At 40.2% G+C, this 19517-nt stretch overlaps 2 protein-coding genes across 2 annotated transcripts in view; one reads left to right on the top strand and one right to left on the bottom strand.

The window, feature by feature from the left end:
- cdk5rap1 (CDK5 regulatory subunit associated protein 1) overlaps positions 1-2726 on the top strand; it is a 16706-nt gene extending 13980 nt beyond the window's left edge. Inside the window, exons 11-13 of the mRNA XM_036559569.1 lie at positions 277-426; positions 1972-2109; positions 2491-2726. Of these exons, the coding sequence (XP_036415462.1) occupies positions 277-426; positions 1972-2109; positions 2491-2601 (399 nt within the window). The 3' untranslated portion in view covers positions 2602-2726. The remainder of the gene's footprint in view (positions 1-276; positions 427-1971; positions 2110-2490) is intronic.
- On the bottom strand, positions 2683-19517 carry LOC118799607 (bactericidal permeability-increasing protein-like). Its single transcript, XM_036559570.1, has 16 exons — positions 19385-19517; positions 15343-15463; positions 13173-13287; positions 12126-12257; positions 10130-10285; positions 7482-7545; positions 7327-7387; positions 6745-6836; positions 6474-6650; positions 5065-5124; positions 3845-4012; positions 3692-3759; positions 3559-3601; positions 3409-3472; positions 3251-3327; positions 2683-2939 (listed from the first exon to the last, which is right to left on the bottom strand). Exons 1-16 carry the CDS (start codon positions 19418-19420, stop codon positions 2898-2900), a joined length of 1476 nt encoding a protein of 491 aa, XP_036415463.1. The 5' UTR covers positions 19421-19517; the 3' UTR covers positions 2683-2897.

Here is a 19517-nt window from a genome sequence, read left to right as displayed (position 1 = left end):
TACATTAGACAATTAGAGGCACTAATCAACAATCACTATTGCCATACTGGAAAATCAAGAAAAGCATTATAATGAACTGATGTAGTTCCCTAATCACAATTCCCTATATAGTGAATAGGGCGAAGTTTCGGGCATGGCCATCCTCTCTGGTGTATAAGATGAATCTGTGGAGCGTTTTGCTAATAACAGACAACTTTCTGAAGGATTTAAAGGTTGTTGTGTGTAGCTGGTGTTGCTTTGCTTTGGGATCATAATGTCTGATTTTGCTTTCATCAGAAAACACATGCGTACCACCGTCTCCAGGACGACGTCCCCGCTGAGGTGAAGCAGAGGCGTCTGGAAGAGCTAATCTCAGTGTTCAGAGAGGAGGCAGCTAAGGTGAACACCACTCTCATCGGCAGTACACAGCTCGTCCTAGTGGAAGGAGTGAGTATCACAGTTGGCTTGTGAGGGTAATGCTTCATCTTAAGATGGTAATGAGTGATCGCAATAGGTGCCAGTCAATCTATTTGCATACTGCTAATCGGGACTTACTAGTTTTCATTCGTTATTAACAGTAGTAGCATTTTTCTGTTACTTAAAGGGGAAGTCCACCGATTTTGTAAAATTACTCAATCATTCAATGGTTTAGATGTGAACAAAAGCATTCAGAGTGGTTCGATGTGAAATGTGCTTTTCCAGAGAAATTTACAGAGTCAAAATTGTTCAACATTATAGTACTAGGAACCAGACATCCTATGCGTTTAATGGCTCTTAAAGCTACATCCTGTTAGGTTATTACACAAAATGGTTATGAATGCATGGTTTGATACCAGAGACATTGTTTTGTGATAGTATTGTTATTAAGTTTTGTTCTAAAATGTATTTTTAATATAAACTATTACCCCAGGATTATTTCCATGTTTCCACTCAAAATTGCATCTCAACTGAGATCAATGCGAGTGAGCAAACATGCTTCTGTTGTTATTAGCCTGTAGCTACAGCTGTTCAGCACAGCTTTTGTTTCCGGATTATTTTTACAGTTTTCATACCTATTTTTGAAGATGGCAGAGTATGCAGAGGACTTAGAGGAGGTCTGTTTCCAAAATGTCGTAGATCCATTTTAGTTTGAACCAGAAGTTTGAAACACAAAGGAGTTGCAGTGGTTTAAAGAGTGACGGAGAGCTGAGAGAGAGAGAGAGAACCTGCCGGTGCCAGCACAGAGCAGCCCAGGGCGAGTGGAAAGTGCTGGTCTCAACAACAAACTACTTGCTACTCCGCTTACCAGTTTATGAGGCAGATAGTTTTTGTATTTTTTGCGTGGCCCGTGTTAGACAGTCTATTCTAAGCTAACGGCTAACAGTGATATCTGCACGGTGTCTAACGACGACTAATTTATTTCACTGACAAACGTTTCTTACCTTGATTCCAGTTTCTGCTGTAGTGAAACTGAGGGTGTGTAAACCTGCGGCTCTGCAGTCAGACCGCTCCCCAAAAGGCGTTCAGGGTGGAGAGGTACATGCAGAGCGTTGTAAGAAAAAAATAGCACTCAAAGAAAACACATTTCTTCAATTTCACAGTATTTTACCACTATCAGTGTGACATATGAACACTTACAAGACACATTTAAGTTCACGGGTCATTTTGGAGAGCAGATAAAATGGTGATGAGAGCAGATAAAATGTGTAGCGGAGACATGCGTATGTCTGGTTCCTAGCACTACAAAGGTGAACAATTTTGACTTTGTAAATTTCTTTAGAAAGGCGCATTTCACACCAAACTACTCTACTCTAGATTAATTAATTTTGCAAAATCGATGGAGCTCCACTTTAACACTTACAAGTGTTTTAGTAATCTGAAATAAACCTCATCCATTTAAAAACTGTTTGTGTTATTGTCTGCTGTTACCCTTGAAGTTACTTATTCAAGCCTTTGCACTCTCATGTTAGAAAAGTTCGAAGTTAGTTTTTGCTGTGTTTCTGTACATTGCAGGAGAGTAAACGATCGTCTCAGGAGCTTTGTGGTCGGAATGATGGGAATTTGAAGGTGATTTTCCCTGAAAAGGATTTGCCCTCTCAGACTACAGCCACTACAGTACCTATTAAAGCTGGAGACTATGTACTAGTGAAGGTAAGTCCTTATCTTTATAGGATTAGGATTGTCATCATTGCTCATTTAAAAAAAATGGATAACCTTCTTGATTTTTTTCTAGATTATATTTTACAATGAAATATTTTGAATTTTTTTAATGTTAATTTAAATCTGTTTTAAGTGTTTGGCCTTTTTTTTTAATGGTTACTTGTTTATTCATAAAAACAGTTGGAAGATTACTTTATAACTAATACAGTCAGTCAGCAGTGACACCTTAATAAGATACACAAGTACACATATTGAAATAGGATGAGGCTGTATTTCTTAAATATTAACTACAGCCTCTTTATTGGGAAGAATGATGCATGTATCATCAGTTAAACAGAAAGCTTGTTGTGCTTGTCGCTCTCATTTTTACAGATTACCTCGGCAAACTCCCAAAGCCTGCGAGGTCAAGCAATCAGCCACACCTCTCTGAGTGACAGCAGAAGAACCGAGGAGCTACTGAATGAACAAGCAGCTGCATGTTAACCTGCAGGTTCGTTGGGCTTTGTACTGCGTGAATGTGGGCAACATGGACTTTACTATTTAAAGCACATACACGAAATAACATCAAAAAGAGAAAACTGCATATTTATTTATTCAAGATCATGTTTGAAATCACACAAAGCTCATGTAGTTTAATAAAAATGATTACAGCAAATAAATGTTGTGCCTAAGCAGATTTCCTTACACCGGCAAATCACATATCTTCCACTCTTTGGCAAATTCATTTGAGAACGTTATGCAGCGTTGGCAGTTTAAAGATTGCAGACTTCAAGTAAAGCTCAGGCAGTGAATTTAACGTCTGTCCCGATCAACATGTAGTCCTGTAAAAACAACATGTAGTCATAATAAAGGTTCAAATATGGTGGGTGATATATGTAATACTGCAATGTGTGAGGACATCACGATATATAGTCCTTCTGAGGTTTGCTTGGACACATTACACCAAAAAACAGTAATTCCAAAAATCATGTTATACATTTGTGTATATGTATGAACGTATCCGAAATAACAGGAAAAAAATCAAACAGTCGGTTAAAAAAATCTGCAATGAACTCACAAAAGCATATTTAGACATTTAGACATAGTTATTTGTGATAATATTTTAAAAACAGCATCAACATCTCATTCATACCTTCAGAATGTGAAGCTGAGTGTTCACCAGATTCATCTTTCCAATGGCAGGTAGGGGATAACCTTGCTGTAGGCGGACTGTGGATACAGGAGGGTTTGTAGATTAAAAAATGCTTTCAAGCAAAATAAATCATGAATATGATCACATCATGTACTCACCATTAACCTTGGGTATAACCACGACCTTCAAAACCATCATCAAGATGCTGTTAAGTGATTTGACCTGTTGAAAATATTCATTATATTAGTGGCCTGATTGTGTTAGTTTCTTCAGTAGAACTTTTCAGATTGGTCTGTTAGTTCTCCTACCTCGAACGGTCCCACATAGCTTGTTGCTAAGGCCATGTTAATTCTAAGACAAAACAAATGAAGGTATTAAGGTGAAAAACAGAAATACACAGCGTAGGTGCACACTAGTTTATATACTTATTCTTTGACTTACTCGTTCAGGGTCAGAGCTCCAGCCACTTTAACGCCCGTCACATAAATCTTAGCACTCACGCTGGCATTCTGTGGGCAGAAGACACATGAAGTCTCATAGAAAACATTATCTCCAGCCCAAACGGTGCCCCAGGGTCCCTCCCGTGTGACTCACCAGGTTAAGGATAAAGAGAGGAGACAGTGTACTGTTGGGCTGAATAGCATAAGCCGTGATTGCACTCTGAACTTGCAAAGTCACGTTGTTGGGCTCAAACGTGATGCTTGGTTCCTTCACCGTCTTCACCAGGAGCTTCATCATGAGGCCTGGGTACTGCTTAGCAATCTGACAAAGAGACCAGAGAGTTAAGGAAAACTCCTCCCAAACATGTTTGAGGGGGGATTCCACAAAACTGCTAACTGGATAATTTACCCTTGAATTGAATAATAAAACTAACAAGGTTGTCCTTTTTCTTTCATTCTACTGGACTCGCTTGATACTGGGCTTAAGTTATCTGGCTTACTGAGAAATTCTCCTTCAGTGAACAACACCCCCCCCCGTTGTTGATAACGATAAATGCTGTTATACACTGTTATACTGTTATTTCACCATAACATCACGTTTTTTTTCCACAAAAGCTGTATCACTCCATTGAGACGCCGTTGCTAAGCCATGACTTTGACAGCTGTGGGAGTCGCTCAAGACATTTGAACGTTTTTACTTCTTACTTTGAAACAAACAGAAAATGGACACTTCTAAGATCACATTTAAACGACAGCCGATTTGGTCAGACTCTGAAGATGAGGCGACACTAAATTCCCAAACTGTCATCACCACTGAGCAGCTTTTCAGTCGGCAGCTGTGACAGAAGAACAGCTACACAACCTGGAATCAGCCAGAAATGAACCCAACACCATTCGCCAAACTAAATGGGCTGTAAGATGCTTTACAGACTGGCTGGAACAAAACAACATTAATACTGATCTGGCAAAGACTGACAAAACTGAGCTAAACTTGATATTGCTGCAGTTTTATGGCTCAGTCTGATTTGGTCAGACTCTGAAGATCAGACCACATGTTTGGCGAATGGTATTGGGTTCATTTCTGGCTGATTAATATATTTATAAATAATTGACTTTTGTTCTTGGAAACTCATCTGGAACTGTGATTGGTCAGGATGCTCACAGCCCACTTTGTGATTGGTTAGAAAACATTAAAGCCAATCTCGCAATAATTGATTAACAAACGACATACTGTGCAGCATTAGCATAAGGCCAGGCTTCACATCCATGAATCTAATTCACTATAAACCATAGTTCATTATTTCTTAAAGGTCTAAAACCTACATTCTTAGCCAAACTTAGCATAGGATGAATGGAAGATGCACTAGTTTGTACCTGTGGAATGAAGGTTCCAAATGTCTTAGTGTTCAGTCGAATGGGAGAACCCGACGGTATCTGTCAGGGGAAACAGTTATTAGCTTGGGAAGGTTTTTAGGCACACATGTCATTTTATCATAGTTTCTGGACTTGTGTTATAATACTGAAGACGTTCGCCATTCGTCTGATGGTGTTCTGCCCTTGTAACACGTCTCCACCGTATTACTAGACAGACAGCGAACTTGCCAACTCCAATAAAGACAAGGTTGTGCATTGGTTGACTTGTTTACTGAAGAGTCTTGGCATATCTTATGAAAAGGCAAATGATTTCCAAGGGAAAGGCATAACAAGCTACTTTCAGACAATACAGCTGAACCGGAGCTGCCTTGAGCAGGAACTTTTTTCTAGAACATTCTTCATATACTTGACAGTATTGACCACTAGGCGTTTTAGTCAGTGTTGTTATAGTTTACACTGAAAATGAACTAGTTCAAAGTTCAGTTCACACTAATGAAAATGAACTAGTTCACATTCATAGTTCATTTTTAAAAAATCTGAACTACGTTCACGGTTCCAAAAATGAATGTTTATGTTCATTTTTTTTTCTCAATAAATAGGCCGCTATTTTTTTCAATAGAACCTCTTTCTACCCATCCATCACCAGCCCAAAATCATTGTTACTCAAATGAGCTATTCTATACCACGGCCTTTAAGCCAGTAATACTCTAACTGAATGCACTGTTCAACATTTTCCGCTGTTTATCAGTGTCGCCGCTCCACAGTTTCAGTCTCCATTTCCCAAATGCTTTAGCCGAGTGCGCTAACGTTATTCCTCCTAATAAACAGACACACGTTCAGCTCTGTCTCCTCATTATTCACCATCACTGTAATATTTCATCATCAACATTAACACACAAAGGTAATAAGAGGGACGGTGGAGGTCGAGTCTGCAGAGTCTGAGATTTTTAACGCTGTTAGAAAAAAAACAGGTCAAAGCACCGTTTTCAGTGTAGATAACTGTGGCGTCATTATGCTGGTTATAGTAAACTGTGCTGCCCATCGCTGCACAAAACAATAGAAACAGACGATTAAACAGAAGTTAAGATGCCCTGGAGTTTATCTTAAAGTTAAGAAAATATTTAGGATATTTTGGAAACTTAGGATATTTCTGTAAAACCGTTTTCTTATCTGGAAATAAGAGAAGATTATAGACTTAAGACCTGTTGTTCTGTAATGGCTTCTGTCCTAAATTCAGTCTTATGGTCTGCTTTGTTGTCATGGCTGAAGTTGCCATGACAACAAAGCAGATCTCAGACTTTAGACGCTCTAAAGATTAACATGGGTCTGGAAGAGTATCCAGGCTGCTCCTTTGGGTAAGAACATCCACACCTTCTGCTGAGTGACAGCCTGCAGTGGTTTGTACTGACCATGTCGTCCGTGATGTAGAGGCTGAGGGCTCCGGCGCTGTTGTAAACGAAGCCTGCTGAGTTGGGGGTGAAGGCGGACAGTCCGATGTACAGCATGTTGCTATCTTGAGGGGGCAGGGAGAACGGTTTGGGGGAGAAAGGAGGCTCCTTATGCTGCCCGATGTTGTAGAACTCCCCCTACAGAGAACGGTGGGCGAGAAAGGGCAAATATTCTGAAACCTGTCTGGATTCTTTTCAAGCGTGACTTGGCTCGAGTGTAATGGCAGCTCACCTTTAAACTGAGATCAATGCTGGAAATGGACACGACGGGAGACTCCACCATGGAATATTCGATCTCAGCATACTTGTCGACTTGGGCTAAAACTAAAAGAAAAAAAAAAAAATCAGTCGTCTGGGTTCTGGTTCTGTTCGCACAGTTTGAGGGAGTTGAGTAGAAGTGTATAAACATACTGTGCAAAAGACAGAGACCACGTTTTTGTTTACTTAAGTCAAAATGGCTGTTAAGTTATTAATTTTACAGTTGTAGTAAAAAGTAGGACACTAATATTTACAGAAATTTTACATTGTGTTACAGAAAATGATGTAAAAGCATATCTTTTTTTGTTGAGATATCTGCCTTAAGCTTTGTGTACCACCATTGACATATGAGACATTTTGGCTCTTAATCTTATTATAACTTCATTTTTGATTCCATTACAGCTTCCATTTACTTGAAACCTTGAAACCCTTCATGTTGCACAGAACAAGCATATTAGAATGTACATTTATCTGCAACCAAACAGGAATTATATTGCTGAAAACACTGATTCCACACACTGAAGGGTAGCATGTGCTGCTGATTAAAGGGTCGTACCATTCAGAGTTTTCAGACGGGGGTTCATCTCATCTATGGCATTGCGCACCAGAGGACAGATCTGGAACAACAGCACATTTGTTTATTACGTCAAAGCCTTTTACACGTTTCCCATCTGTTTAGGTGCTGTCTGGTTAAAAATGTAGGTACGTTACCTGTTTCTGTAGGGCGCTGCGCAGAGCCTTGTCAATAAATTTACTAAACAGGTTATAGAGCCAGCTGGTGGGGAGAAAACAGAATAAAGTGGTCTTATTTTGAACATTAATCTGTGCTGCGTAAGGTCATTCAGGTGCAGCCAGTGAGCTAAAGGAAGAACAGCTGCTGAGATGTGTGTCCGGTAAAGAGCTCATTGTTCCTGGACTAAAATTAGAGAACAAGGGAGGGAACCTGGTGAACAGTGACGGTTCCTCTTATTCAAGCACATTAGGCAATTGTGTAAAACCTCTATTCATATTTAGAGAAGTAACCCTAACTGTTCTGCTTTAAAAGAGATTTGCAGGTCACGTCTCTTTTGTCCACAGTAATGAGATGGTTATTGGATTTTGCCGTCATGCTTAGTGCAACAGACTGGTGAAAAAAAATAACTGACACAAATTTCCCTTTATGTATGAGGTGGCCGGGTAGATCCAGAGGTTTTTTGGGTGGCACACTGCAAGGAAATTAATAAAATAAAATAAACAAATAAAATAGCCTTACTGTATTAAAATGACAGAAAAATTTGTGTTGTTTTTTTCTCTGTACCTAATTAAATCGGTCCATAATTTCCACCAGATTAAATATTTCAACACAATTATTGCTTAAAAGTAAATAAAAACAAAACAATACTTATGAAACATTTATGTACTTCAGTTATTTATGAGGAAATGATGTGTTTTATTCAGGTAAATCAATGTTTTCAGTGCACAACATTAACCCCTTACCCAGCCTTGAGCCTCAGGGCGCTTCTATAACCTAAGAAAAGCTCCATTAGTTTGCATTGAGGTCATTTACATTTACAGCATTTGGCAGACGCTCTTATCCAGAGCGACTTACAGTTGGATCATTTTACACAGGTAGGTGAAGGCAGTGTTAGGAGTCTTGCCCAAGGACTCTTATTGGTATAGTGTAGGGTGCTGACCCAGGCAGGGATTGAACCCCAGTCTACAGTGTAGAAGGCAGAGGTGTCACCCACTGCACTATACCAACCACAAGTCCCTGCCGTTAATGAATAATAAGCCTTAGTATGTAATAAGCCTGTAATGTAAAGGGGTTAAGAAACATTTCAAACAGACTGGCCATAGAGGTCATTCGTTTCGGCTGCTTTCGCTACAGGTTATACAGGAGTCTAATGATTTGAAAGCTCAGCACTGTATAAACTGACCTACAACACATGCATGTATTCAACTGTAACAAGTAATTAGCATGATAAATGATTATAGCTGACTCATTTTGATAGTTAATTAATCTTCCCATCACATAGCCTACTTCATAATATAGCTCACAGGGCAGCCTGTTTGATGAGCTAATTAACCTCACATTATTAAATACAGCATCATCAGACTGTAGTTATAACTGACTGGTAACTGTCCCGGCCGCAGATTCTCACCATAAACATAATTGACGCTTTATTGATGATGGCCAACTGTCTCATTTATGGTCTCATTTAACATAAATGAGGTGGCCAGAAGGCCATGCTTCATTCTAGAGTAGCACTGCCCATCCCGGACCACCCCTTGCCAACGCCTCTGCCCCTTACCCCCACATATAGGCAGTCATCCAAGACATGTTTGGTGTCTGAAGTTTAGTTTTGAATTGGAGCTAAGAGGCTAATGTAGCTAACAAGTATGGAAGCCCCTTCCTGCCAGGTAGAGTCAGGATAATGACTTATTTTCTCACTTAGTGTCTTAAACGAAAATGATTTATTATGTTGAAATAATAACTTCCTGCAAAAATCTGAAATCTACCATAAAATGGTGACTTTTTAAAATGATTTTCTCAAAATTTTGACTTATGTAAAATCATGATGGCTTTATACAGTATAATAACATAATAATATAATAATTACTTACAATAATATTAGTAATTATTTTGAGACTCCATGTTTTGAGAAAATAAGTCATTAATTTGAGATTCTAATTTCTAATATTTTGAGAACTTAAGCCGTTATTTTGACAAAGTAAGTCAAAACTGAGAAAATAAGTCAATATTTTGAGATACGAAGTCAATGTTTTGAGAATGAAAGTCATTAATTCAAGATTCTGAGTCAATATTTTGAGAAATTAAGTCGTTATTTTGACAAAGTAACTGGAAAAATAAGTCAATATTTTGAGATACGAGTCAATGTTTTAAGAATATCAGTAATTTTTTTAAATTATATATTTGTTGTTTATTAATTTTTAAAATAATGTTTTCTTTATTTTGAGATGCCACGTCAGTATTTTGACATATGGTTGCCAGAATCAGAGAAGGATTAAAAAATATATATAATTTTTTCTACCTAGCAGAAATGAGCTTTCATAAACAAGTAATGGAAGCTTATAACAATAAAACATACAAACATGTTGCATCGCTGAAGGTTTTCGAAACCTTCATAAGCGAGTGTATTTGAGATTATTCAACAGCTCTGATGCAGTTTGAGGAAAGCGAATGATGGTTAAACGCAGTTTGCACGATGCTAATTACATCATCTAAACTTGCATTAACTTTTAGCTACGTCAGCCTCGTAGTTCAAACTTGTTTTTCACTGACCTGCTGCCTTAAAAAGAAACGATAGGGTCTGTTGAATTCTCAGTGAGCCTGATATGTAGGTAGTTGGTGAGATTACCTGGCGCCCCCATGAAACTTGATCTTGGCACTTCCAACAACGGCCTGACAGTTGACACAACTGACTGTCGGCCTCCCAGTGTCGTCTCTCTTGACGCTGATGGTGGCGGAGATGGTCAGTCCACTCACAGCCAAATCAAAGGAGCCGCTGTCCTTTCTACGGAATTTAAAAGACATTCAGTGATTGTCTGTTTTGTTGTTAATATGGAGTCGACCAGTCTGACTCAACCTGCCCTGAAAATGAATAGTTCTACATACACTGTGTGTCCAAAAGTTTACAGACACCTGATCGTCCAGCGTTTCTTATGAAATCAGGAATAAGGCGTTTGTCCCCCTGTATTGCAGTAACAGCCTCTACTCCTCTGGAAAGGCTTTACACTAGATGTCGGAACATTGCTGTGATGATTTGATTGCGTTCTGCAACTCATCCCAAAGGTATTGGATGGAGCACCATCACTCTAGAGAACGCTGTTCCACTGCTCCACAGCCCAAATACTGGGGACTTTCTGTAACTCTAGCCCCCATGTGTCAAAGGCCCACGGGCCAGATAAGGCCCCCGACACAATCCTACTCGGCCCACCAAAGTATTTTAATTTTCTATTAATATTAGCCTGATAAGTGTCTTGGAAAAACTGCATGATCAAATAGTGCAACAATTCAAGAATAACGTTTCTCAATGTAAAATAGGAATAACTTTTGTTTTTCATCATCTACGGTATATAATATCATTAAAAGATTCAGAGGATCTGGGGAAATCTCTGTATGTACAGGACAAGACTCAAAACCAGTATTTATTGGCTGTGATCTTTGGGTCCTCAGGTGGCACTGCATTAAAAACGGACATGACTCTCTAGTGTAAATCACTGCATGGGCTCAGAAACACTTCTGAAAAACACTGTCTGTGAACACAGTTCATCACTGCATCCACAAATGCAAGTTAAAACTCTAAAACTCAAAGAAGAAACCAAATATAAACAGGATCCAGAAATGCTGCCACCTTCTCTGGGCCCGAGCTCATTTAAAATGGACTGAGGCAAAGAGCAAAAGTGTCCTGTGGTCCAACAAATCAACATTTTGAATTCTTTTCGGAAATCATGGACGCTGTGTCCTCCGGGCTAAAGACCACACAGCTTGTTATCAGTGCACAGTTCAAAAAGCCAGTGTTTATGATGGTGTAGGGGGCATTAGTGCACATGGCATGGGTGACGTGTACATCAGAGAAGGCACCATTAATGCTGAACAATATATACAGGTTTTGGCAACATATGCTGCCATCCAGACGATGTCAATCCTACTCGGCCCGCAAAAGTATTTTTATTTATTTTAGTATTATTTTCTATTAATATTAGCCTGTTTCACAATGCGCTGCACTACAGTCCCCAGCATTACACCTCAATTCTACACAATTCCACACCAGTCATATCACCAAACAACAAACTGCATTTCAGCCAGTGTAAACACTTAACGTCAGCTCAGCAGCTCAGAAACTGAGCCCAAGTATTAGTGAACTTGCAGCAAAGAAAGGATGTCAGGTGGTTCAGATAGTTCAAGCAAATATGTAGGTTTAAATGACCAAGCACCTGGGGACATTTACATTTTTAATAGTTTCAAGGTCTACAACAAGTGCCTGTATTTTACTGTTGAAGGTGTGTATTTTAAACAAACAGTGGTCAGTTTATAGCATAATGCTAATTAAAAATTAAATTAAACATAGGCGTTTTCTGGCCCACAGATCTGTTGGGATTTTTTAATATGGCCCGTTTAGTGGTTGAGTTTGACACCCCTGCTCTAGCCGATGCTTGGTATTGTGCATAGTGACCGTATGCTCATGGTGCGGCTGCTCCAGAGTGTCCCATTCTATTGGTCAGTGCTTTTCTGTGGAAGTTATATAAGCACAACTGACCATCTGTTTCAGCAGTGGGTGTACCTTAAAGTAGCTAATTAGAAGGGCTGTCTGATACTTTTGGACATGTAGTGTATCTTTTGCTTCTACTTACATGATTTTGAGGTATTTTACTCTCCAGTTGCCGTGCAGGTTAATGTAGGCATCGCCGATGGACAGACTGACTCCAGTACCAGGTACCAACCCCACCTGAGACTTTGGCAGCCCCAGATTCAAAATCCGTAACCTGTTGGGAACATGAGAGAGCAGCTCTAAGCGAGGTGAGGGTCTGCATACGGCCCCTAGAACTTAAAGGAATACTCTTGTGTTTTATTTTAATCTTGATCGCTATGTGTTGCATCTGTTGCATATAGTTGATTGCAGTGGACCATCATATTGTCAATTACTGACTTCTGTGAATTTAGAAAAGAAAACACAGCTTGTTTAGTCAAACTTGTTAAGCTGCCCATTATCTTTAACTGGCTTCTGTAAGTATCGGAGAGGCATCTAATTTATGGACTGAAACAACTGACCATAAGCTACAAACAGAGATCCGGTTGTAGCACTGTCCACTGCGCCACCTAATTCATAGACGTTATGAATTAATTCATATTTACCATTAACTATTTTTACCATGATGCCCTTTTTCCAACCTCTCTTCATCGTTTAGAATTAAACAGGCTGTTTTTGTTACTGTGCCTTTAAGACTTCTATATTCTGATTGGCTGTCCTGTCTGTAGCCCCCCCCCCACACCCTCAATTTAAGAAGCAGTCTAGGCTGAAACACTCTTTGTAACTTCGATGTGAATGGGTGGAGCTAATCTGCTGTAGCCTGAATCGATGCAAATGTGTTGGTTTTTGTTTCATCACAAAAGCGATGAATTCAACATGGGTTTTTGCAGCTTAGTTTCCATATATGGACTGTATTGACTGGGGAGCTAATGGTACGTTTTGAAGCTTTAACAATGTTTACACCCTAAATCAGACTCAAAAAAAGCAAGGGAAATTTGGTTTTACATAATATGGGCCCTTTAAGGGGTGAAATCATTAAAAAACACGATTTGTATGATGTAATAATGAACTGAGCTAGTCTATTTGGGTCTGTTATGTGGCAGAAAGCTAAGGGATGTAATGTAACAGAAGGAAGAGAGGCCCTCCTCACCCTGTCAGACTGTATGAGACTTTGCCGATAGGAGAGACCGACTGAGTGCCGCTTATGTCTGGAATCTTGATGCTTTTGAGTTTCTCTTGAAGGGTCGCAATCCCGATCTGGCGGCCTGCATTCAAAACAAACACTCAGAAAGCTGAGAGCTCACTGCTTGTGACACACTTTACACAAGCACACCAAGGCCTCTAGCCAAAGCACTCAGCTTCCCTCTTGTGTAACAATCTCTCTTTGTCTGGTCTGTTTCTGGGCTGTGATGCTGCTGTATTCACTTGTTTGTTTGAAATACCAAAACACTTCATGTTCAATTTTGGGTTGCCAGTTTATGAGGTACATACACAGATCAGACATAACATTATGACCACCTCCTTGTTTCTACACTCATTGTCCATTTTATCAGCTCCACTTACTATATAGGTGCACTTTGTAGTTCTACAGTTACAGACTGTAGTCCATCTGTTTCTCTGATACTTTGTTAGCCCCCTTTTACCCTGTTCTTCAGTGGTCAGGACCCCCATGGACCCTCACAGAGCAGGTACTATTTGGGTGGTGGATCATTCTCAGCACTGCAGTAACACTGACGTGGTGGTGGTGTGTTAGTGTGTGTTGCGCTGGTCTGAGTGGATCAGACACAGCAGAACTGCTGGAGTTTTAAACACTGTGTCCACTCACTGTCCACTCTGACACTCCTACCTTGTCAGTCCACCTTGTAGATGTAAAGTCAGAGACAATAGCTCATCTGCTGCTGTACAGTTTGTGTTGGTCATCCTCTAGTCCTTCATCAGTGGTCACAGGACGCTGCCCACAGGACGCTGTTCGCTGGATATTTTTGTTTGGTGGACTATTCTCAGTCCAGCAGTGACACTGAGGTGTTTAAAAACTCCAGCAGCGCTGCTGTGTCTGATCCACTCAGACCAGCACAACACACACTAACACACCACCACCACGTCAGTGTTACTGCAGTGCTGAGAATGATCCACCACCCAAATAGTGCCTGCTCTGTGAGGGTCCATGGGGGTCCTGACCACTGAAGAACAGGGTAAAAGGGGGCTAATAAAGTATGCAGAGAAACAGATGGACTACAGTCTGTAACCGTAGAACTACAAAGTGCACCTATATAGTAAGTGGAGCTGATAAAATGGACAATGAGCGTAGAAACAAGGAGGTGGTCATACTGTTATGCCTGATCGGTGTATTAGTGCACTATGTAGGTTTGTACTTACTCTGCACCCTTTATCAGCCCCTCTCTACCTCGTCCATCAATGAACAGAGACCACTGCATGACCAGCGCTGACTAGATATTATTAGGACAGCAGTAACACTGACATGGTAGTAGCATGGTGTGAAGAATATCAGTGACAGTGGTGTTGCTGGGGGCTTTAAACACTGTGTACGCTGTATACTTGATAAGAAGCCTTGTTGTAGAGTGTTGTTCATGTTTGCTGTGCACTCTTTGTGTTAGCCGTTCTCTTGACCTTCATTGAAAGTTTCTGACCACAAGACCACTGCTGGCCGGGTCTTTTCCAGAATTGACATCAAAGTATTTAAAAACAGTATTAAAACCCCCAGAAATGGCACTTTGCCACAAGTCAGTGTCACATAAACATCACATAAACAAACATAACTCACTGCCGCCCTGCAAAGGTGTTGAGAAACATCAAATAAACAAACATCAATCACCGCCGCTCTCTAAAGGTGTTAACAAACATCAAATAAACAAACATGCTGCCCTCTAAAGGTGTTATAGCACTAAGTCAGTCAAGTTAGTTGTTGTTTTCACAACCCGTGATGTGTCTCAATAAATGTTTTTTATTTATATTTATTTGCTTCAACGCAACTGAAAACAACACATTCTGTTTGTTGCAATGTAAAAATGCAGTTCTAAAAACTAATAAATAATTGAGGTCATCTTAAACAACTGCCATCAGCTCAGTTGATTGCGATCAGGCAATTCTGCAATATTTGTCACGGGCCTAGTGAGCAGTGGTCCTGTGGTGGTCCCTTGCCATTGATGGATGGGGTAAAGGGGGGGCTACAGTCAGTAATTGCAAAACTAGAATGTGCACTTATATGTTAAATTGTCCAATAACATTGCCATTGAGTACAGATACAAGGTATGTGTACCTAGTGAACTGGTAACTTAGACTGTATTTTGTACTGTACTTACCATACTCTAGTCCCTTTCCTGTCAGTTTCACCTTAACTCCAGCATTAGTGCCTGAAGCCTCCGAAGAAAGAAAGGTCAGCAGGGTCAGCGCCCACCACAGGGTCACCATGTCCACTCTGGCCTAGGAGGAAGACACATGGTCATCAGAACTGTCCAGCAGTATGAATGTAATCTGTTCCTTCATAAGCCATCTGCTGCTATTTTGGAAAGCATACTGACACACTTTCCCAAGCGCCCCTGCTGTGTCTTGCTAATTCAGCCCCTGAGTCATGCAGCCTTTCTCATGCTTTGATGACGATGTGTTTTCGCGTACACTCTCTGGTCATGCAGTCCCTTGGCTTTTGCCAAGAAAATAAAACATTGAAACGTCTAATAGCAAGACATGTGCTGTTGCTGCACTCACTCCTACTGTTTACCCTGTGTTGACTGTTGTGCATTACAGGCCTTGTCTTGTCTTTGTTGAATGTTGCTTGCTGCAAGACTTACAGAGGATGATTCAAAAAGATTCATCCGATTTCAAAGCGCCGTATTTTTCCAACCATGAGGTTCCTAGGAACCAATCACAATCCAATTGAAAGAGGGGTTCATAGAGTTTCTGTCAGTGGAAGATGGCTCCCTTCAGTCTGCGAGGAGATGAGACCCCTGAGCAGGAAGCGTTCTGTGTTCTCCACTTCAATAAGAGTGAATCCGTCATAACTGCAGCGTGATTTTCATGGGCAGTGAAGCTCCAACAGCTCAGAGCGTTCGCCGCTGGTTCCACAACACTGGATGATCTCCGAAATCGCACTGAAAGAGCTGTGAGTGCAGCAACACCCGACATGAGTATGGGATGAATCTGACTATGGTGTTGATGTTGTCTGTACAGCGGGAGGAGGTTCATACTGAGACCTTGTACAATTACATAATAAACTTTATGCTCATTTAAACCTTTTACAGTTCACTGCATTGATCTGTACAAGTAAAATAAATCATTTTGAAATCAATCTTTTTGAATCACCCTGTATTTTACGCTAGAAAGTCACTAGAAAGTACTGTAGAAAAGTCAGAGACCAGTTTATTAATTTTTCAGTGTATTTACCCAAAAAGTACACAAAAGTCACCCAACTAAGTTTGTCAACTCTTAATGTAACTGAGTGGACCTGCTGCCCCTTTAACTCCTTCCTTCCAATCTTAAAACCAGCCAGTTACACCTGCAACAAAAGCTGACATTATATTCATCTTAAAAGACACACTAACATTCACACAAACAACTACCTAAACTCACCTTAGCTGCCTTTGAATTTCTTTCTCATCTGCATCTAAAATAGCTACAGGAGAAATTCCTGAGGAGATTAGATATGAGATAATCCAGTTTCACAGGGAAGGGGAATAAGTGAAAATATTATGTGGTTTCAAGCTTACTGTGTTCAATCTACACTGTATAAGTTATTATTGAATTAATTGGCATCAATTACTTCATATTCAATTTCCAGTCAAAACATCCAATAAAGTACAAGTTATTCTATGTATTTTTTTGGACTCCTAACAAAACCGTGCAAGACCTGGTAGACCACCAAACCTGTGACCGTCAGATATACTGTACTAAAAGCTTTCATCTTTGAGAGATCAAGCTCTACTCTTGCTTTAGATCTAAAAAAAATCCACAGGTGTTTCTGTCCATCCTTCCACTGTGAGAAGACGACTCAGCGCTGTGGGTCTGAAAGGATGTGTAGCTGTCAAGAAGAACCTCACTGAGAAAAGGAGACGGATAAAAAAAGAAACTTGCACTGAAACTCCGTACTGCGGTGTGCAGGAAGGTTTTATGGACTGATGTGTCTAAATTTGTAATTGAGATTATTTGCTTCATGAGAAGCAGGAGACGAAACCAAGACTGAACTTTGGAAGTGTGGAAAAATATCCCTGCAGATTTCTTTGAAAAACTGAAGCCCGTCTACTTGAAATAAAGGAAGCTGTAACAAAAGTGTGGACATGGTAAATTCTAAAAAAAGATATTGTATTCATTTGTTGACAGTGGACACTGAAAATCAATAACTTGTACTTAATGGGTGTTTTCACAGAACATTAAAGTGGTCTCTGACTTCTGCACAATACTGATCATTCGAGAGAACTGCTCTTTTTCATTTTCCAAAAACATTGTTAAACATTAACTACAGATTCAATATTGTACTAAGTGTGACCCTTTTATAGTCTTGACTTACTTCATCCCATTTGATCATCTCTAACTGACAGTAACTTCCTCTTGCAATGTCTTGCAACTTCCCAGCATGACAAAAGGACTGTTGAATAATCAGTTTCACTCACTTTTTCATTTCATTGTGGTCATTCAACCTCAAAGGAGGAAGAAAATTATTAAAAACTGGAAGTAAGTTTTATATGAAGAGAATAGCAATCAGTTTCTAGGCCAGGGGTCGGCAACATGCGACTCTTTAACTGCCCTGTTGCGGCTCCACAGCAGAATTTGTAGGTAAACACAAGATAATCCTCTTTTGCAGTAAAATAAAGCTCTGCTGATCGTTCTGGTTAGTTCTAAACGCTGGGGTTAATGGATGACTGCTAATTCACTGACCTCTAACCCTGAAGCTTGGCGCAGAGATTGCTAGTCACCATAGCAACGCAGATAAGAATCTGGCCTAGCTAACGCTAGTAGCTAACGAACATCGATAATTTGGAGACGAATGGACTTATTTGCATTTATAATCACTCCAGCTGGTTTCCTGATACGTTTAATCTGCAATGAGAAACTGACAAACACTGAATAGTTGTGGAGCTGAAGTCAGTTTCTCATTCACCAGCTTCTTGTTTGAATTTTCCCATTCCACCTTAAATGATGCAGCAGTTACATTCTGGCGCCACAGGCACCATTTAAGGTGGAACGGAAGAATTCGATCATGAAGCTGGCGAATGAGAAGCGACTTCAGCCTCGTAAAAAGTCGAACGTTGAGAGACATTTTACAAGAAACTTCTACTTTTGTGGAAAAGTTTCCTGCCAGAGATGCGAGAAAATCGGCTATAGCTGAGCTGACCTTTACTAGTACATCAGCACATACTGAGACATATTTACAGTCAAGATGGTAAAATGGACATAAAATGTTGTGGCTCCCAAGGTGGTTTGATTTTTGTTAAACAAAACGGCTCTTAATAACAGTTGGGTTGCCAACCCCCAGTCTATGCAGATCAATGCTTTATGTACCAGAAAACTCCACTGCAGTCCTACAGGGAACTCAATGCCTGAGGAATTGTCATATACGGTTGTTTGTTGCTGGTCTACTTTTACTTTTACTTTTACTGTTTGAGTCATTATGTCAATGGAGTAACAGCACCTTTATCTCAGTATAGGTTTACACCTCTCTACTCTACCCACCTCTGATCATATGACGGCTAAAACGTTTTCCTCCTCTGCTGCTGAGCTACACTGATGGCTGAGGAGAACACAGACTTAGACGTTTTGTGAAGCTCTGAAAGAGTCGTGTGTTTATCAGCGGCACAAGCCACATGACTGGGGGTTGGCTTAGCAGCCCAGTCGGGCCTATATTGAATTAAGCCCGGCCTGAATGAAGAATCTAGAAATGAAGCTTCAGGCTTGCCCTGATACAGCCAGGCATGTGACGTGATCTGTTTGTGAAGGATTCTGCCTGTCTCTGTCCAGATAACTGCTTCTGGAGGGGCTCACAAAGTCCAGCACAGTGCCCCCCCTCCATAGCATCAGTGATTAAACAGCAGAGAAATGAAAATGACACATCATGCAAGAAATAAAATCAAGGAAGGTCTTTGAATTGTAAGTATAACAGTCACTATCGCATCCACTTATAAATGGCAGCAAGATTTCTGCGCAGCTGCAAACAGAATTTACATGTTACAGTACATAGAACCTGTAGTTCCTTTTTATCGGCATATTTTTAGCATTTTTAAGCATTTGCAGCTTTCATCACTGTGGTCTAAGTCCTATAATGAAGAAGAACCGCAACTTAGATTAGTTCAATTTTCCTTTACCCGCCCTTTTCAGAGCATGATAATGAGTTATATGAGTTTCATGCAAATTTACCTTATGTTGTTGTAATGAAGTGCTGTGCAGTCCCATTCTCTCCCTCACTCAATCTCTCTCTCTCTCTCTGTCTGTCAGTGTAGGGGCAGCTCTCTGACTGGCAGCTAAGCAGAATGAAAGGGGGAAGTGAAAC

This window comes from Colossoma macropomum, unplaced genomic scaffold (genome assembly GCF_904425465.1).
Source record: "Colossoma macropomum unplaced genomic scaffold, Colossoma_macropomum, whole genome shotgun sequence".
Lineage (NCBI taxonomy): Eukaryota > Metazoa > Chordata > Actinopteri > Characiformes > Serrasalmidae > Colossoma > Colossoma macropomum.
The sequence above is the reverse complement of the archived record's forward strand: the minus strand, read 5'-3'. Positions and strand labels throughout refer to the sequence as shown.

Coding starts and splice junctions, on each gene's coding strand:
- LOC118799607 (XM_036559570.1), bottom strand. CDS start 19,420: ATGGGACTGCACAGCACTTCATTACAACAACATAAG. Junction 7,546..10,129: donor AAGTTTCATGGGGGCGCCAG/GTAATCTCACCA, acceptor TCTCCCCACCAG/CTGGCTCTATAACCTGTTTA. Junction 6,837..7,326: donor CCGTCTGAAAACTCTGAATG/GTACGACCCTTT, acceptor TTTTTCTTTTAG/TTTTAGCCCAAGTCGACAAG.